This window comes from Chrysoperla carnea, chromosome 1, assembly GCF_905475395.1.
Source record: "Chrysoperla carnea chromosome 1, inChrCarn1.1, whole genome shotgun sequence".
Lineage (NCBI taxonomy): Eukaryota > Metazoa > Arthropoda > Insecta > Neuroptera > Chrysopidae > Chrysoperla > Chrysoperla carnea.
The window spans coordinates 110,159,559-110,179,644 of NC_058337.1; the positions used below are offsets into that span (position 1 = coordinate 110,159,559).

At 27.4% G+C, this 20,086-nt stretch overlaps 1 protein-coding gene across 6 annotated transcripts in view; it reads left to right on the plus strand.

The window, feature by feature from the left end:
- The window catches only part of LOC123296626 (fasciclin-1), a 451,184-nt gene extending 432,399 nt beyond the window's left edge, over positions 1-18,785 (plus strand). Inside the window, exons 7-14 of one of the 6 annotated variants that reach the window (XM_044878184.1) lie at positions 182-190; positions 7,050-7,055; positions 10,901-11,137; positions 15,368-15,588; positions 15,982-16,144; positions 16,213-16,381; positions 16,502-16,528; positions 18,442-18,785. In XM_044878184.1, the coding sequence (XP_044734119.1) occupies positions 182-190; positions 7,050-7,055; positions 10,901-11,137; positions 15,368-15,588; positions 15,982-16,144; positions 16,213-16,381; positions 16,502-16,528; positions 18,442-18,644 (1,035 nt within the window). In that variant the 3' untranslated portion in view covers positions 18,645-18,785. The remainder of the gene's footprint in view (positions 1-181; positions 191-7,049; positions 7,056-10,900; positions 11,138-15,367; positions 15,589-15,981; positions 16,145-16,212; positions 16,382-16,501; positions 16,529-18,441) is intronic. The other 5 variants (XM_044878200.1, XM_044878224.1, XM_044878192.1 and 2 more) reach the window with 5 other exon arrangements.
- Positions 18,786-20,086: the final 1,301 nt, after the last annotated feature.

Below are 20,086 nucleotides of genomic sequence, written 5' to 3' on the forward strand. Positions count from 1 at the left end.
CCAATTTTAAAGCAATTTTTTCTGCTATATTCAAACACAATTGCACCAAAGTTGAAAGTTTTTTTAAAATAATTAATTAATTTCAAAATTCAAAAAAAATAAGTTCATACCATCAAAAAAATAACAAAAACTCTTTTACTTATTTCCTTCTCTATGAACTTCGGCGTCTTCAAATCTGCAGTCTTCTAAGGTAAATAATTTAATTTCTAATTTCATTAACAAAAATTTTTTTATATTTTTTTATTTTAAATACACTTTTATTAATTAATAACACTTTTACCCTTTATTTCAATAACAAATTTATTACTAACACATTTTATGGTGATTTTTATTTTTGATAATTTTCTTGGGAATATACTGGTCGGAGGGTTGATAGTAAAATTTATGCCTTAGTGTAAGGTAACAGCATAACTTTTTTTAAAACTTGCACAATAACAATTAAAATAGCTTTTTTAAGCTAGTGGGAAGCTGCTCATTAAATCTTGCTAAGGCTGGCAGCCTAATAAAATCGCAGACAAGGCTGTTAGTTTTCTACTAAGAACCTAAATATAGTTTTCAATAGAACCTTTGATATTTTTTTAAGTCAAAGGTCGCGGATACACAGATAAACGCATTATTTTGAAAAATTAGTGTACAAATTGACTTTTTTATATGAATATTTTATCTCTTAAGATTTTCTTTACTAATGACTCTTAAAGTATAAAGTCAACTTCTTTTGGATTTATTTTTGGCGAATCAAAAATTTTTATTAAATTCTCACACAAAACGCAAAGACGCTAAGAAAGCTGAAGTGAGAAAAAAAAAAGAGGGAAGCAGGAGACTTGTAAATTTAAGCTTGTAACGCATTTAAAAGTCTACTAACCCCAGTACTTAAAAGCGCAGATTATTCAATTAAGGATTCCGTATAGACTAAGATTTGATTTGAAAAAATTACAAAAAATATTTTGCACAACCGTTTCTGACGTCAAGTATGCATTATGGTGATCATAAACTGGCTAAAATCTCAAAAAAAGCAGTGGTTTATGGAATAACTAGATCAATAAAGAATGAACAATGAATGACTACTAAGTTCATTCATACCCGTGAACAGTATTTTAGTAAATTACTATGGCTTCTTAATATTCATCTATTTATTAAATTGCTGCTGAAAGCCAATTTATGTCATCATGTAGTACTACAAGTATGGTACAAAATGATTTTCCCAATACTTATAACACAAAAAACAAATTATGCTGTTACCTTTTACAATTTTATTATCAACTCTTCGTAACCAATTAAAAAGGGTTTTTTAAATAAAAACATAAACAAATTTTTTATTTTCTGCTTGTTGAGAATGCTTCTTTTTATTTTTATACAAAATATATTTGTGTTGTTATAAATTTATATGTAACTATAATAATGTATCGTTGCTGTTTTGTTTTTTCCTCCCTATTTTTCGTATTGTAATATTGTGTAAGCGCAGAACCATTTTATTTTTATTTTTAATTAAAAATAAATGCTAAACTAAAAAAAAATACTATATTTAAAAATAAAAAAACCGTATGTTTCATTGTTTGTAGTTTCTCTCTGTAAATGTACTCGTATTATAGTTACATCTACGAATTTATTTGCATTTACTATGCACCCGCTAAACAAATAAAAAATTAAAGTAATATTTTAATAAAAAAAAAAAAAAACCAAAATTAATGGATTTAAAAAACAAGTTATTGCACTCTTTTATTTTTATTTTATTTTTTTTTAATATTATTAGTTTTTTTGGGATACTGGGTGTACCAATCAGAATAATACTATTGTTAAATTATAATTATCTAATTTCGCAGACGAGGAGCCATTTGGATTTCGCCATTTGGCTAGCAAAGCATATACCACCAATACGTAATATTAGGCTGGCTCTAAAATCCTTATTCACCGATTCGCTTAGACAAAATGACGATAATTCTGTTAGAATTTTACTACACAATACTGGATCATTTTCTTAAGTTGCCTACTCAAGAACGAAAGACATTACAGCTTCAGTGATAAGCAGACTTTAAGCAGACTTTAATTTTTATGTACTTTCGTTTTTCTTGGTTAAAATTATGCAAATGCACTTTTTTTTCCTTTTCTTAACCGGAATGTGGTATGAAGTCAGCCATCGTTTTATTCAACTCACCAGTTTAGATCTGGAATAATAAAAGTCTACTTAACACTAAGTAATGTCGTTAGAGGCCAACTCCAAAAAATATTTAATAAAAATTTGTTTTTCGAACCTTCATTTCTTAGATGAAAATTTTCTTTTACAAAGCTAGCTCACATACTTGCCAAATGCTGAATTTTTTCAGAACAAAAACCATTTCAACCCATTTCGAAAGTTTAGAACTTAAATTTCAAAGAAGAATGAAATGAATATGATGTACAATATGTCAAAATTTGAACAAAAAACTGATATTCCGTCTTATCTCGACGTCATAATACATTATTTACATCTTACATAATTCAACCCTAGTAGCTCAGTTCGTTAAAGCGTAATCAATGCCATTCGCGGTATTCCTAGGGTAGTGGGTTCAATTCCCACCGTCACAACAAAACTTAATTTAATTAATAATTGTGATGGGCTGGTGTAGTGCATGGTATATGCATGAAGGAGGTGCACTCAGCCTCTGAAAATAATTGAGGAGCTGATAAATAAAAATTATCAGCGGAAAAGGTGGTAAAACACATATGGTACTACAATGGGCTCTATAGCCTAAGTGTGTCCTTTGTGGACAGTCAATATAACTTAACCTAAACCACATAATTATGATTTATTTTACTTCTTACGACAATGGTACATAAAAATATATACTAAGTGTTCACGCGTTACAAAAGGTTCAGTAATAGATATTATTCTGATACACCCCATACTATTTACATATAAAATAGTTTAGTTATTTAAACATTTTTTCAGTTTGAAAACAATAAACACAATTTACAAAATCATAAATTTTTCAGATATTTTACAAATATTCATTTAAATTAATTAACTGTATCTCCAGTCATTATTACTACATTAATAATACAAAACATACATCGATATGTACCTAATCCATTTTTTTATTTGCGTGTAGTTGTGCCTCTGTTGTTTGTATCTGATATTACATTTTTATACAACAAACTTTTTTAATAAAATAAATAATTATATAATATTCAATATTCATATTGTATCAGGTATTATAATCGTTAATCAGAACTTAGATCGCTAGCGGAAATACATTGTGAGATATAAATTTCATCACCAAAGTTGAACATCAAAAACGTAGCATCTACTTATACTTTTGTGGAAAATTTAGTAAAAATAAAAATTTTAAGCTAAAATTTAAATAACGTAGCATGACATGACGAGGTGCACCATTTTCATGCTTCTTCTTTGGATGGGGCTGGAAATTATATCAGTTTATCAAGAATGAGATATAGTTTGCGAAGTGTCTCTGTGGAAAACAAATTCGTTTTTACTTTTTACGACGGTTAAATTTTTATCGGTTCTGCCATGTTTACTTATTGAATTCCATTGAAGAACCTAGCTTCGAAAACAATAGGTAATAAGGGTTGCAAGTGCAAGTTTTTGCAAGTTATAGCTTTTCTTGATTTTCGGAGCCGCCCCCTCCGAAACTAAATCGAAAAAAATTGTCACATGAATGTTCACATTTCAGTGAAAATTTTTACTATTAGAATCCGTTTTGAGTTTTAACAATTCCAAAGCAAAAGCGTTTAATATATTTTGGAAATAGAAAATTGAACTGCCCCAAATATTTATGACTATTGATGAGGCTATTGATGTCATTTAGTCAGGCAAAAAAGTCTGGTTTTAAAACAAATTTCTCGTATAAATCTTTTACCTTCCTTAAATATAGACAAGTAGGTAATCAAAACTTTAACATACACTCAATAGATATTTTTAAGCCATCTAAAAATGGTATGCAAATCTATGTTAAACGTATAAAAACTTTATTATTGAGTACAGAAATTTATATACAGGTGTCTTTTTAAACTTGGCATTTGCAAAAAAATTAAAATAATAAGTTAGATACAAAAAATTGTTTCAAACCAAAGTTTGATTATTTGACTTCAATGAATTCCGAAATCATTTATTTTTAGGTGGACATGTTTAATATTTTTTGTATAAGTAATTCTGATGTTATAGGAGAAGAAAGATAACTTTTATTATCTTTTATTAGCATATTTTTTGTGATCTTAACATAAAAGAAATTTTCATTGATTTCTTATGCGAGAACTGTTATTCTTTAAGAAAATTACAATGAGGTGAAGAAATTAGAATTCTTAGTGAATTCATTAAGCATTTTTTCAAATTCCTTTCATACATTTTTTGCAAATGTCAAGTTGAAAAATTCCCCTGTATATATTTTCATTAATAAATAAAATTATCCAATAGAATAAAGTATAAAATAATATTTATTTGAAATAAAATAAAATAACATATAAAACTTTTAATTAATTAATATTGAAGTATTTTATTAAAATTCAATATAAATATGAATTTAATTAAGGAATAAATAAATTCATAACTAGTTATTGCTAAATAACTTTTTAACGAACTCACGCTATTATTAACAATCTTTTCATTGGGTTACAACGAGAAGCTGTTTTATCTATTTGAGGTTTAAATAGAAAAGTCAAGTGTCATTTTTTACAAAATATCTACCTTATTTCATACTTAGATATGGTAAATCTCTAACAGCCATAATACTACAGAAGACGAATTAAGGTCGGTCTTTACTCATCTGCTTGCGGAATTAAATTTATTTGGTTATCAAATGTTAAAAAATATCCCGGCAATAGGTTGCCAAAAAAATATGGTCAATACTTCTTTAAACAAAAATACCAAACCATGCAAACGTCATTCTGAATTGGTTTTTCGCAGGCAAGTTTAGGCGACTATGTAATAAAATTATCTTTATTTTAACATTCGATTCGAGATAAGAGATAAATGGGCGTAATTACTTATATCATCTTATTTATCACGATGATCATGAATGAATAAAGTTAGCAACTCAACTGTTACAAAATCCTTATTCTACTTTCGAATAAATCAAAGCTCGATAGGCAAGCCAGTGAAAAAAAATTTACTCCTGGTATTAAAAATATGTTTCTAAACTTTTTGATTTTACCAAAAAGTTTATAAAAAATATATAATTGGAATTCATTTTGAAAACGTGGGCAGTAAATTTTCTATCGTAATACCAATTAATTTTGGTACCTATGAGTGAATCTAACTTGAAACTTTTAATATACGTTATCGAGAATAATTGGATACCTGATACAAAAACAACATTTGTCACAATAAAAATGTAATACAACTAACAAAAAAGGCAAATAATTATCAATCGAATGCATTTGCGCAAATCATTAACTCATTTTCACAATAAAAAATTAAAAAATTGTTGGCCAGGAGCCAGTGACATAATATTTCCTGGTCATTTGATTTAATATGGCAAACTTAAATAGACCGATTTAATTGAATTCATTTCGTAATTCGCGAAAGAAAGATGATGATCATACTGCTGTTCGTCGGGGCGTTATAGCGGTGCTTTAAGCAAAGTTTTTTAATTGTTCTGCCAACGTAATTTTACTTTTTACAATCTGATTTTTGGTTAACTATATATATTTTTCTCTTGCTATTCATACTTTATCGGCCGTTTTCTATTCTGCCACAAATATGCCGCCTTTACGGATGCAGAGCCATCAGAAAACAATGACGATTTTCGTGGATAAAAGAAAAATAATAATAATAATAATAATAATAATGGGGTTTAACCTCCGTTTCTCTGGCATATACGCCTATAACAGAGGCCACCCACATCATTATTTGTGAATCTTTATTTATTTAATTACAAATTATATTTACAATTACATTTTTGATTTGGGTGGAGTCGGTTACTACGTTCTTATCCAAGCGACGACAATGTGATCAATTCTGCACTCCCATTAATTATAATTGTTCACACTGCCGCTGCCTGGATTCGAACCCGGATAAAAGAAAAATATCTGGCTAAGAAAAAAAATTTCCTCTTGACAAATCAAAAGAAATATGTAACACATTTTTTTAATTGTCCTTCCTATAAGATAAATCCCCGATGGCCAACGCTATGACCACAATTTTCTCATAAAAAAGATGTAATTCAAACTGTTAACAAGTTGCCATACTGAAACAAATAATTTAGAAGTTTTGTGTCAACATCTAATAGGCCAAGTCTTACATCTAATAGGCTGTACCCATCAGCTTAATTCGTCATTGATAAATGACTAAGAACTGATTTGTGGATTAATTATTCTTAGTCGAAAATTTTTCTAAGTGAAGCGTCCTTTTTTGCGCAGCTCGAAGAGATATCGATTTCCTCCACAGGCTTCAATTTGATGGATATTCGCTCATAGGTCATTAGGAAGGCAATTGAGTTCCTGACAAATGCAAAAATCGTTTTGCCCGACTATAAATTAAAGAGTATTTCCGTTGTTTGACAACTTAAAAATTGCGATTTTCTGCAGTTTTCTAATTTGTCGGGTCACGAAAATCTTCTTTTTACAAAGCTATTTTTGGATTTATTATTCAAGTGTCTTCCTAATTCAAAAATAAACACAAACTGGATATCCGTCAAATGGAAGCTCACGGGAGCGATTAAAAACTAGCCGTGCCGCCTGCAAGAGAACGCCCCACATACAATAATTTTTGTCGTTAAAAAATTGACTATCCTAAGCATATTTAATAATCAAATCAACTTCTAGAATTAGAGTATTAGTCAATGACAATGTATGCTAATGGGCAACGGGACTATAACATTTTAGAAAATCGTTTCAAATTTCAAAAAAAATTATACAAATTTTTAATGAATACCATCATTTTTTCTCTGAATTATCGGGTACCTCGTGCATAAATAGTAAATAATAATAAATTTCTTTGTATATCAATGTTTCTCAGTGTGTATCTCTCTTTTCCTTGCTTTTATTGCATGTCTCGTTAATTGGGAACTAATGGTCGACTATGTGATGCATGACGTACTCTGGTGTGGCCCAAATAGGACATTGTAAGTATTTTTCTATTGAAAAACAGACGCTCTCCAATTTATGTTTTTTTTTAAATTTATTAGTTCATTAGAAGTACATACTTGGAAAATATTATCAATTGTGTTTTTTAGAACGAGAACTATGAAAATGCATATACATTTTCTGAATACGATGAAGTTGTAAGGTTAGAATGTCAACTGATAAAGGCCTATCTGGTGCCAAAATTTACATTATTTTTCATTGTTTAAAAAACATGTTAAACAACGTCGCAGACTTAAACAGTGTAAACTTCCAAAAAGTATTGGCTGGTCCAATTATGATAGCTTAAAAAAGCAAATTTTCTGAAAATAACAACAATCGTTTCATTGCATTGTTCCAAAATTATTTTCGTAAAATGTTTTGATTGTCATTCAGTTAGGGGTTTGAACTGGGCAGGTCAGTCAGCTATTATTTATGAACAATAAATACATCAGATTCATTTATAATTTCCGTGGCATTTAAATGAATTTATTAAAGCTGAAAATTGTTATACAGCTTGTATATTGCCGTATAACAAAATTGTAAATACCATTGTACATAAATAAGGACTGACTGACCAGCCCTGTTCTAACATTTAACTGAATGGCTGCAATAACTGTTATCTATATGCAATAAACAAGCTGTATAACAATTTTCAGTTTTAATAAATTCATTTAAATTCCACGGAAATCATAAATGAAACTGATGTATTTATTGTTCATAAATAAGGGCTGACTGACCTGCTCTATTCAAACACCTAACTGACTGGCTGTCATAACTGTTATCTATATGCAATATACAAGCTATATAACAATTTTCAGCTTTAATAAATTGATTTAAATACCTCGGAAATCATAAATAAATCTTACTTATTTATTGTTCATCAATCATTACAGTTATTTATATGCAATATACAATCTGTCTTCTTAATATTACATTTTTATGCTGTCTATTGATTAACGTGTTTCTGTTTTCAAAACTTCGAATTTTCAACACATCCTTTTCCACTTCATGGCTTTATAGAGCATGAGAAAAGTATTCATGCAAGTACAATTATTTAAAATATACACCCCATTCAAGCAAAACACTAATTAATAAATGAAAAATAATAAGAAGATTCGGATCATAAAATATTCTAAAAACAATAAGTGGTCACGTCGAAAGTATTAAGTATAATTAATAACCTGGGGGAGTTTTTTTTTTAAATATTGATTAAAATATTGAAATCTCTATTTAAAAAAAAATTAACTACCCACCGGATTATAAAAAAAAAGTTACAAACCATAAGAGAAGTATGCAATTGAAACAGACTATACTTCCGTCTGTATCATATTTCATTTGGAAAGGGGTTGTGTTTTTGTTTAAATTTATTGGTTATAGTATTCGTCACATAAATTTATCTAACGGCCAACTACGCACTAAGCAATTGTAGCCAGTGTAAGCCACCAGTCTGGCAGTCAGACGACTCTTTATCTTCTTCTCGACAGTTTATTTTTTTATGAAATAATTTTTAATTTCTTCCCGTAAATTTTGATCCGAGAACAAAGAAGGCTAGTTCGATAAGTTTACAGTATATGAAGACTGGAATTGCTTTCGCTGCTTTGCAGAGCTTAATAGGTTTTCATATAGAAGACTGACTACGGTACCCTACCAAAGAACTAACTAAATTTTTTTACTAGCCATAGTGTCTTCGATAAAATTATAAAAGGACTTTTCTAGGGGAGAAAACAAGGACGTCAAATTGTCAATACGGCAGTCATAAGCACACTTAAATCTTAAATAAAAAACCAGGAGTGGTAATGACTAGAGAATTAAAAGAGTGAGAAATGATTTTTGTAAATTACTATGGTTTTCTATCTATCTATTTATTCAATGCCTGCTAAAGCTTAGTTTAAGCCTGTCATCGTAGTTCTATTTTAATACACCGGTTGTCAGAGAACAAAATGATAATATTTCCGTTCAATGGTGTTTATAAACAAATCCAGCACAATGCCTAAAACTGTCTTCGAAATTTTCTTCCAAAATTTTTCACCAGGCGAACAATGTATAAATTTAATCACCAAAACGGCAGGATAGATTTAGATATTTTCTTTACATGAACTTTTAGACGATTGAACATTTGTGACAATCTTGAACATATTTTGATATCTTATTCATAAATCCATATGCAAAAATAAATTTTTTTCAATGAATTGCATTCAAAAATCAAAATTGATAATATTTAAAAGTTAAAATTGAGTTTTTCTAAATGATATTTGAATTTTTTTTGCTTTTAAAATCATTTAAGAATTCTCAACAAGTTTTAGAAATGTAGGTAATTTTTGCTTTATTGTTTTTTTTATAATAATACAAATTTTTCGTTGTTGTAAGTAAAATAATGTTGTGCGTGTTTATGGTCATGTTATTTATGTAAAATTGTGTGTGAGTGTTTTTCCAAAATTATTATTTTGAATGACTCTGCGCAGAACAACAAAGTTCCGAGTAAACTGAGTAAAACAATCAGAACATCTATCTAAGTTATTAAAATAATTCGTTGAGTGTAGAATTGTATTATTTATGAGTTTTCATACAATTATTTCATTACTTATGTAATAATATTGCCTATATCTTTAAATAAATATTATCATTATGAAAATTGTGTATAAAAACTCAGTGGATAATATATAAATATGTAGAAGTTACAAATACTATTTTTTGTCTATAGCGGTGTTGAATTCGGTTCTGCAGGCAAAGAATACTATATATAACTAAGATGCTGTGTGTTAGTTAGTACTTAGTTTCTTAGTACTTTGTTGCTCTACAAAAAGCCAATTGTAGTCAAGTTAAAAAACAATAGAATTTTTGAAGGCAAACTATTTTTGTACTCTAATAATTTTTCAAAACATTGGACGTTTTCTTTAACAAACTGCATATATATTAGTTTGTGTTAAATGTCTGCCCAAACATTTTGATTAATTTTTCATTTTTGATTTTTCTAAATCAAACAAATCGAATTGTGTAGTTATTTTCCCAGAACAGAATTGATAGTTGGCGGTTAATAAAATCTTTATTTTACTTTAACTTGTTGTGAATTTCGTAATAATTCGTTCATTGAATAGACAAAATAAACACAGTCCTTAAAACTTTAAAAAATTAGATTAGATTTCTATTGGTAGACTCAGAAGTTTATTCGTCGTTGTTAATAAACGCTTACTCTAAAATCCAAATAAAATGTTTAATAAAATCTTATAAACTCCATTAAAATTTAACTTCAAAGGATTGATTTTTTAGATCGTTAGCACTTAGCTAATTTCGTTAGTATAGGTAATATAAGGTAAGAAGATCACAGTATCGGGATTTAATAATTTACTAGCATGTTAAATTCATAAAAATCTGCGGATTTTCAGCTAAATAGGTATCAAATTGGAAATAAAAATAAACGTATTTACAAGTAATAATAAACCGTAAAAATTTCATTAAAATTCTTTCGACATAATGCTCGATTTCTGCTAAACTGCGTAGTTCAACATTATAAATTACGCCCTTTTATTTTCTCGATTTAAAATACACCTCTGAAAATATAATGATGCCAGAAATAAATGTTCTTTTTTTAATAACCTTTTGAAAGAAAATTTATATTGAAAAATAAAATGATTATTTATAACCATTAATTTATATTTATAACATGCCTTTTTTTACAGACATGCTCCCTGTTCTCAATACACCCCTCCTCCATTTTCGCCAAAATTTGTTATTTATTGTTTAATTTCGAATGATTGTGATTGGCGTTCAATTTATTTTGTAAAAAAATTCTTAAAAATTACCAAAAAATATTTCTTATTAATTTGTTTTTTCTTAATTTACTTAGGAACATCAAGATGGACCATTGTACAAATTTTACAATTTAGTTATGGATTTCGCACCAGAATTTATGGATAAATTAAATAATATGCGTGATTTAACATTATTCGCACCCAGCAATGAAGCATTAAATGAAACAGAACATTTAAGCACCGATCGAAACTACTTACGCGAAATTTTGAATTTGCATTTGGTTAACGATCGTCTTCCATTGGAGAAAATTGAGAAGAGTAATATTCATACAGTAAGTACACTTTTTATTCAATTTTGTCTTTCATATCATTTTTTTATTTTATTTATTTAGCAAAAATATAATTTTTATTTTTAAATGCCAGTAATATGAGATGAAAATGTATAAAAAGAGAATTAAAATGCTTTATGTAGATTCAGATGTAGAAGTGCAGAAAAAAAACTATATACTACTATATTTTTTTTCGTTTTATATATAGATTGACGACAAATATGTGAAAAAAAAAAAAACTTTTCAAACAGTCTGTGTATAAAACTAATAAATCTTTTGCGGTTGATTCATTCAAATTTTCATAGATATAAGCCAAGCTTTTTTATTTGAAAAAATCATTTTTAATAAGTTTTTCAACTTAACTAAGCTTATACAAAAAAAAGGATCAAATTAGAGTATTGAATGCAATAAAAACTTTTGAGCTTACGTATGTAATTCGTTGTACTATTTTGTTACGAAAGTACACAAATGTATACAAAGTTACTTCACCGATTACATATGCAAAAAGTGTTAAGGTTGTTTTCAATTTTTAAACAAAAAGTCTAAAAGCGTCTAAAACAGGCATGGGCAAATGTGACTTAGAGAAGTCCCTCGGACTCCTCACTTAAAATACGAGTAAGACAGTGACAACCCAAATTACGAGTAAGACAGAGAGACAACATTTTTTTCTACCTATATCATTACTATTAGAGAAACTGAAATAGGTAGAAGATTCGTATACCCATCTCGCTTCCTCGTCTATGAGCAATGCGGGCTTGGATAAAGAGACACACAATAAAGTTTATGACACACAATAAAGTTATAACAATGATGACTTCTACTTAAAATAACTCGCCCATGCCGGTTCTAAAACATGCATAATTGAAAATATCCAATTTGGTAACTTCTAATATTTTTTATATGATCTTAAGAATTTTTTTTGATTCAATATCGCCATAATATTTTTAAAATTATCGTATTAATTGAACGAAATTGATCCATTTTGTATCAGCCAAAATTTTATCACTTGTGCTATAATATTTTTTTTAATTTAATATTTTACGCTGATAAAAAGATTTGTCGTCTTTTTTCTCAATATTAAACTTATATTACTTTTTATAATTTTATTCTTACCATTTGTGTTACATAAAAACTTAAACATGGGTCATTTTTACTATACTTCAATTCCTATGTTCCTTTTGTTTTGTTCTATCTGAAAAGCAAACCATAAATATAGCTTAACTTGCTCAAATATTTTCTGAAAACCTTATTTTTTACAAAAAAACAATTTGTAATGAATCAATTATATGAAGCACTTAATATTTATAAAAAGAAATTTAGATTAGATCAAAAAATTAGCAACAGATCAAATTATGCTTTTGAAAAAGTATAAATTTCACTTTAGTTTTCATTTATTTTATTATTTTCATTTGCACCAAAAAATAAGTTTTTTTTTTTTAAATCTTATAAAAAAAATAGGTTTTAATTTTTTTTATTCTAAAAAGAATAGTATTTAATTATATATTCAAGTGTTTTTTTTGGTTTAACGCTTTCAAAATTTCGCGGTTTTTTTGTTTTTATTCTTATATTTTTTATTTCATTCAAATATTTTTGAAACGTATTTACGTTTCCTCGTTTGTCTGTAAGTAATTTAAATTTAATAATCAGTTAATGCCAATGATTTTCTTCATTTTCTGTATGCTGTACACCAAATTTATAAACATGAAAATGAAATTGAAAGACAAAACTTTCTAAAACAATATCGAAAGTTATGGGTCGTTTCAGCTGAGGAAAACTTTTCTTCATATCTAGCATTAATATAAGAATTGTTTAATTATTTACTTAAAGTCAAACTAAATCAAGACTATAGGCACTTCCGCTAGTAAATGCAGAACCTTTTAAGATCCACTAACAATGCATATACATGAAACTCCCCAATGCTGAGTTTCATTTCTGTAATGCTAGTTTTTCCGAAATAAAAAATAATTATATACATATTTCATACTGGATAAATAAATTCACTAGCGTTTTGAAGATTTTCAGCCTAGTGGTTATATTTTGATTATACCGAATTCGCGGCAGAATTAGGATTCCTGGGAAATGTGTATTTTCTTAATTTCTTTATGGATATTTATTTTATATTATTTCGAATAATAAATATTTTTACCCTTTACCATAAACCTCCAAAATTGACATTGAATAAAAATTTGAAAGCAGATTAGAATACACAATAATTTCTACTAAACACGACTCGAGCATCATAAATGAGACAAATTTTGGCAACGTTTAAAAAAAAATGTGTAACCAGTAAGGGGTCCATTGCTAGTTATCGATTGAATTAGTAATACGAGACGGGCCAAAATATCCAATTGTTTTTTGACCGGTTAGTTCTCGATCTCTATCAAGGAGAGAGATTTTCGTTTTCTTAAAATGAATTTGTTATCTGAAAGCCTTGAATGCATTATTCATTACATGAATGTTTTGTTTGAGGTGACGAGTAAGTAACTATGATAGGATATGAATTTCGCCAGAGATTCAATGTCAATCCTAATTATTCTCTACCTACCCGAGCCACAATCTTACGTAGGTTAAATATTAAAATAAAAGTTTCCATAATGAAAAAAGGATTTTTTTTCATTTTAAATCACAAGGTTATTAACTAAACTTAAGATTGTATATCGGACGGAAACACAGTCATTTCAATTGGTATTGTATTTCCTGTGGATGTCTCGTTGGAAATCACTGACTCGGCAATTCCAACAAAATATAGTTACTCGAATGTCCGTTCTTCTTGCGTTCACGACGATGATAACTCCTGAATGACAACTGAAAAAGAAATGCTTAAGCTAAGAAATGCATTGAAACAAATCACATACAAATTTCCCTTTTTCTAATAGCCAGGAACTTCTCGATAAAAAAAAACCACCCTACCCTGTATAATGATAGAATCAGTCTTTAATGTATTTCGATGGTTTTCGATAGAATCAGTCTTTATAAAAAAACCATTTTATACCTTTCATTTTAAAATTAGTAAATATTGAATTTTGGAAAACAATACAAATTTTTTTTTACCATATCCAAAGTATATATTTGGTGTACAGTGTATTTACGAAAAATTCATTTCATATTTCATAATTTTTTTTTCCAAAATGAAAAACTAACCATTATTAATGTTATTTTATTTTCAATTTTCTCACTCTCCATTAAAAATCATATTTTATTTTTTTAAATTGTTTAATGTGTAAAATCTAGACAAAAAATATTCATATAAATCCTATCAATTATTAAATCCTTGCTAAACATAAAATTTTTTTTGATTGAATATTTTAAAATTTAGTTTCTAGATTATACACAGTTTAATATTTGTAGCATGAATAATGCACGGTTTTGCGCAAGCGCATAAATTTACCTACAAAAACTTTTCATATTTTTTCACAATTTTTTTTGTTTCTGCATAATTTATTATTTTCGTAGCTTTGTATTTTATAGACTTATGAAAAGTTTAACTTAAAATGTTTTATAATGTTAAAATAAATAAATGAATTTTATTTTACTTATCTTGCTTTAACTTCTAAAATAACAAATTAAAAACCTTCGGTCTATGAAAATTATACTTGAAAATCTTTATCCTCTTCATACTTTTACATTTTCGTACATATATAACAGACTTAAAATTCCTTGTTTTTAGGATCCGTTTCTTACTCAAATTGAGTTTCGACATAATTTTCACATTTCATTTCGACCAAGTTTCTTCGAAATTTAGTTGAATTTCTTAGATCGGAAGAACCTACGAATCGATCTGTTTGAAATATATATTCTATAATTGCATGAGGAATCGACTGAAAGGAAAAGCTTCAATATTATCAAATTGTTTTATTTGGGTTGATCTCCAGATGTGATTTTATTAATTAAAGCCGTAACTGAATCAATGACTCAGATTGGACTTTTTTACGTAATAAATAAAACATTTTAAGGCTAATAATATTGCATAACGAAATAAAAACCAATTAAAATCAGTAAGAAATGCAAATTCCCAAAAGGATATTCTGCATGAAGCATACCCACACACTGAAAGCACTTCACTAAGAAAAACAAAGCTTAAAATATGATTAGCTAAATAAATAATTGCATCTCGCATAATCATATTTTATAGATTATTAAAATACACACACGAATGCATACCATTAATATAATTTATTTTGTAAGGGTCTTTAGTAGACCTGGACAACAAATCGACCTTTGTGCTTATATTAGTTATTCCAGGTTCAGACTGCTGCAATTGGTAAAACTTTGTATTTTAATGTTGTAAACACCGGCACAGAAAAAGTTCTCAGCGTTGAAGGTGGTGGCGTCAATGCAACTGTTGTTCAACCAAATATTGCTGCAACAAATGGTATTGTCCATATTATCGATCGGGTGTTAGGAGTTCCATATACAAGTGTTTTGGAAAAATTACGTACTGATCCAATGTTAAAGTAAGTATCATTTCAAAATTTATTCCATTTATTAAATTCGGGGTAATCATATTTTTGGATTTCCTTTTCCAATTCAACAATCTGCCACAGATCATTCATTGATGATAGTTGTCCATGTGACTATATTATCTTTTAAATCTAAAGAATACGGAGGATGCAGAAGTAAATCGAAGTACAATTCAAAGTGTAATTTTACCATCGAGCAAGTACAATTTCTAAAATTTCAATATCTCACGACCTAATTTTCTAAATGTATACGGTTTTCGCATATATTCTGCCCAAAATTTCTTCCACGACGTCATATTTTCAGTGAACGAGTCATAAAAACTTTTCAACTTCCATTTGGATTTCAAGAAGATTTTCCAATTCAAAACATGTTTTTTTTTTTTACAGTGATACATTCGTTTTGGGTAAAGCCAACCGATTCAACGACCAATTGGCTGATCGTACCAAACGATTCACATATTTCGTACCACGTGACAAGGCATGGAGAGAAATTGAAATTATGTATCCATCAACTCATAAGAAATTATTCATGAAAGAATTCGCATATCATGTAAGTATTGGAAAAGAAAAATTACAATGTTTGATTAACTCCACCTAATCGTACGATTATTTTTACAGGCTACAAGTATTCTTGAACGACATTTAGTAATTTCCGATATTCCATTCACAATGAAACAAATGCGATTATTAGCAAATGAAACAAATAATGAACAAATCATTGTTTTACCAACAGTTCGTGATTCACTTAAAATTCGAATTAGAGATAATGAGAAATCTGGTACTCGAGGTAAAGATTTTTTATTTTTTATTTCTTCTTTCTCATAGATTTTACAATACCTAAATTTATTTTCAAAAAAAAACTTCATATAAAAATCTTTTTTCTTATGAATATATTTATTTCATTTAGCTGGAGACTTTCATCCAAATGGATCTGGTGAGTTTAACGGAGTGTTTTAGTGGGCTTTATGTAAAACAAAAATATGTACCCTTTAAAATTCAATAACAGGTTAATTTTAATACAGGTTGTCAAAGAATTGTGTTAGAATTCTCCCAACACGGTTTTAAAAGAAAATATTTTTCTAGTCCCAACCTTTTACTAATCAAACATTACTTTTTTATAAGGAGAGTTAATTTACTTTTTTTCTGACTTTCATTTTAAAAAATATAAATCATTTTTTTAATGTATATCAATTCAAACTTGACAATCCTCTAAACTAATAAGAATAGCTTTTAGCGTCCTTTCCTGTCAATCTACTATACACGAGAAGTGTACTTCACTTATTAATTTTATTTGAATCAATATTTCTCAAGTGCAACCTTTACTAAGTATAGACTGAGAATGAAGTTTTAAGAAAATACCTCCCGGAATGTATTTTGAAAACATATTCGCTATGTTTTTGACTCATTTTGTCTCCCTAGCAGCTAAGTTTATTATAATGATTTGTAGTTGCCAAAATATTAATTGAATCAACCGATAGTAGCTACTTCGGAGGCTATTTTGTTTAGCGGTCTAATTTACTACAAGTCTATGCTCCCACCTAAAGCATTGGCTTTTTTCAAATGGTCCAATTAACCTGGTTTCACGAAAAAAGATTTATTACGAAAAAAATTGCAATTTTTAAGACGATTTACATAAAAAAAAGAAAATAATCTTAAGGATTACAAAATTTTTTCCCTACACTGTAATAAAATTCACCTGTATAGCAAGAAAAACACTACAATGGCTTCATGATAAAATTTAATCAAATTTTTTTGTTTTCACTGTACTACGTTAGAGCGATATGGTCTATGTTTTTTTTTTTCAATGTCGTTTTTATTTGTTTTTTCTGTTAAATGGTTTTTATTTTCAGTTTTTTTTTTTTTTTTTTTTAATAAAAAACTAGAAAAAATGATTAAACTATTGTATGGTTTTCAAAAATTCATATGAAAATGAAAACTCCAAACTCACAAGTTTCATTTATTTAAAAATAACCTTTTTTTTATTAATTTTCAGTTATTTCTATTTGATTTTCAATGAAATTTATGTTTCACTTTTGCAACACAAACACGCTTACACTTAAACACCTAATAGTTATTTTACCATTGAATCATTTATTACCAAAACTAAATATTTTTCTTGTGATGTTATCGTGATCAAATTTAAAATAACTCTTTTCTTTTTTTGTGAACTATTTTTTAACAGCTATCGATTTCAACGATCAAATTAATCCAAAATTGTTCTAGAAATTCAGAAATGGTTAATTCATTCTGAAAATTTTGCTGACACTACAAACAGATTTGTTTTAAAGTTATCTTAGTAAAACAAACATCCGACAACAATCTCCGAAATTCTTGAAAGTCAGCCGGGAATTTCTTTGAATGTGTTACACTGAAATTACTCCCCTTTAAATCTAGCTTCCAAACGCAAGCACAAGAGAAGAAGTTTATCTGGGCTTTGTCTGATTATCTGTGTAACAGACTGAAGCGAATCAGTCTTTACGTTAACAAATTTTTGTGTAATCTAGGTTTAATGATTTTAAAAATACTTTTATCTATAAATTCCTAATGTTCATAGAAAATCGATGCTGGTTTTTTTTCTTAGTTATCTAAATTTTATATCAATAATTATAATTATTATTTGTTAGTGCTTTTAAAATTGGCAAATATTTTTAAAAAAAATTACATTTATAATAATATACACTTTATTAGGTCGCTTTAATACTTTCGCTACTTTAAACACATAACAATTTTTACACTAAAACAGCTCACCGCTTTCTAAAAACAACACTTACACAAAAAATTAGTGCAAATACTTAAATAACAAAAGAAAAATTAATTTAACTAATGCAAATAATTTGTTTAATTTAGGTTTCGTAATTGAATGGCAGAATGAACGAATTCCAGTATTCCGTCCAGATGTTGAATGTACCAATGGAATCATTCACGTAATTGATAGACCATTTTTAAAAGATAGCGATATTCAAGTAACTGGTGCAGCTGGTTCAATCACCGCATTATGTATATTACCACATCTAATAATGTGTTTCATCGCAAAATGGTTGCTACTTTAATAAGTGCGTTTGTACATAAAATATTAATTTAAAACCATCAATCTAGAGAACTTCAATTTAACACTTGCAAATTGGAGTGAAATTTTCGAATTGATTTCAAGCAAATTATATTTCAGTTGAAAAATTTTTAGCATGCGAATACAAAAAGAGAAAAAAAATCTAGTTTCTTCTAATAATTTTTAAAAGCAATAGTACTTTAGCTTTCGTAATTTTTAGAAAAATTAATGTTTAATCAACATCACAGCAAAAAACGAAAAAAACTGAAAAATGATTTGCATCTCTCTCTCTTTACTATTTCTTTAATTATTTTTTCTCAATTAAATATCAAAAAGAATTAATTTTTAACAAGGTCACATCACTTACATCATAGAAAATTTTCTGAAGAAATATTAATAATTTTTTAATAAACGAATTAGAGAACATGTTTTGTAAAAAAAATAAATTCTATATTTTCGATAGTAAAACAAAAGCTAAAAAATTTAAATTTTTTAAAATATTTATTTATTATATTAAAGAAAAACATGTTCGAATTTTATTTTTTATTGTAAATAAAGAAACAAAAATACGTATATTCATAATTTATTTACATTTAAAATAAATATATTTTATTAATTATGGATCTTGATATTTATCAACAAATAATTTCGTTTAGTTTTGTTCCGATGTTTTATGGTATCCAAACAGATTTATTAAAATTTAATAAATAAGGGCAGATGTATTTTCGAGTTTATGTTTTATGTCACTTTTTTAATGTGAATCTCAGATCTCTCTGCACGTAAATTAAATTCGTTCAAAGTCTTATAAATATTACACTCATAAATACTCAATATATAGTGTCTCTCTTGATTTACAAATTAAGTGTCTCTCTAATTAGAATTTGATAACGAATTGTCTAAGTTTTGTGTAATAATTTGAGGTTATGTTTTATGTTATTTTTATAATATATGAAAGATGTGTTTTTACAACATTTTTATTATTTAATCCACTGGAAATGCTATTCGATTCAGTGGAAAGCTGTGTATTTTAAAAGTAGATTTTACCAAAGCATATACCCGAATAAAATGTTCAGCCTGCAAATATGTATAACATTTTTCTCAGATAAATTAATACATCTAAAATAGTGAATAAATTTAGCCTCTACTATCGAACGGAACGAATATACTTTCTTATTGCTTGTCACAAGCTAAATTGTTTCGAAATTTATTCAATTTTGTATTATTTTTTAATAAAATTGTTTGGGTAGCAAAAGAAAATTTAAATTGCTAGAGTTTCTTCAAATAAGTGTCTTAAATTCATAAAATAATATTTTAAAATAATTAATGTTTGTATATATTATGTATGTATAAAAATTTCCTAAATTTATTTAAAGAAAAAAAAAAGCATATTTATTAAATAAAATATAATTTAGGAAATTATTTTACATACCCTATTTATATCCTTTT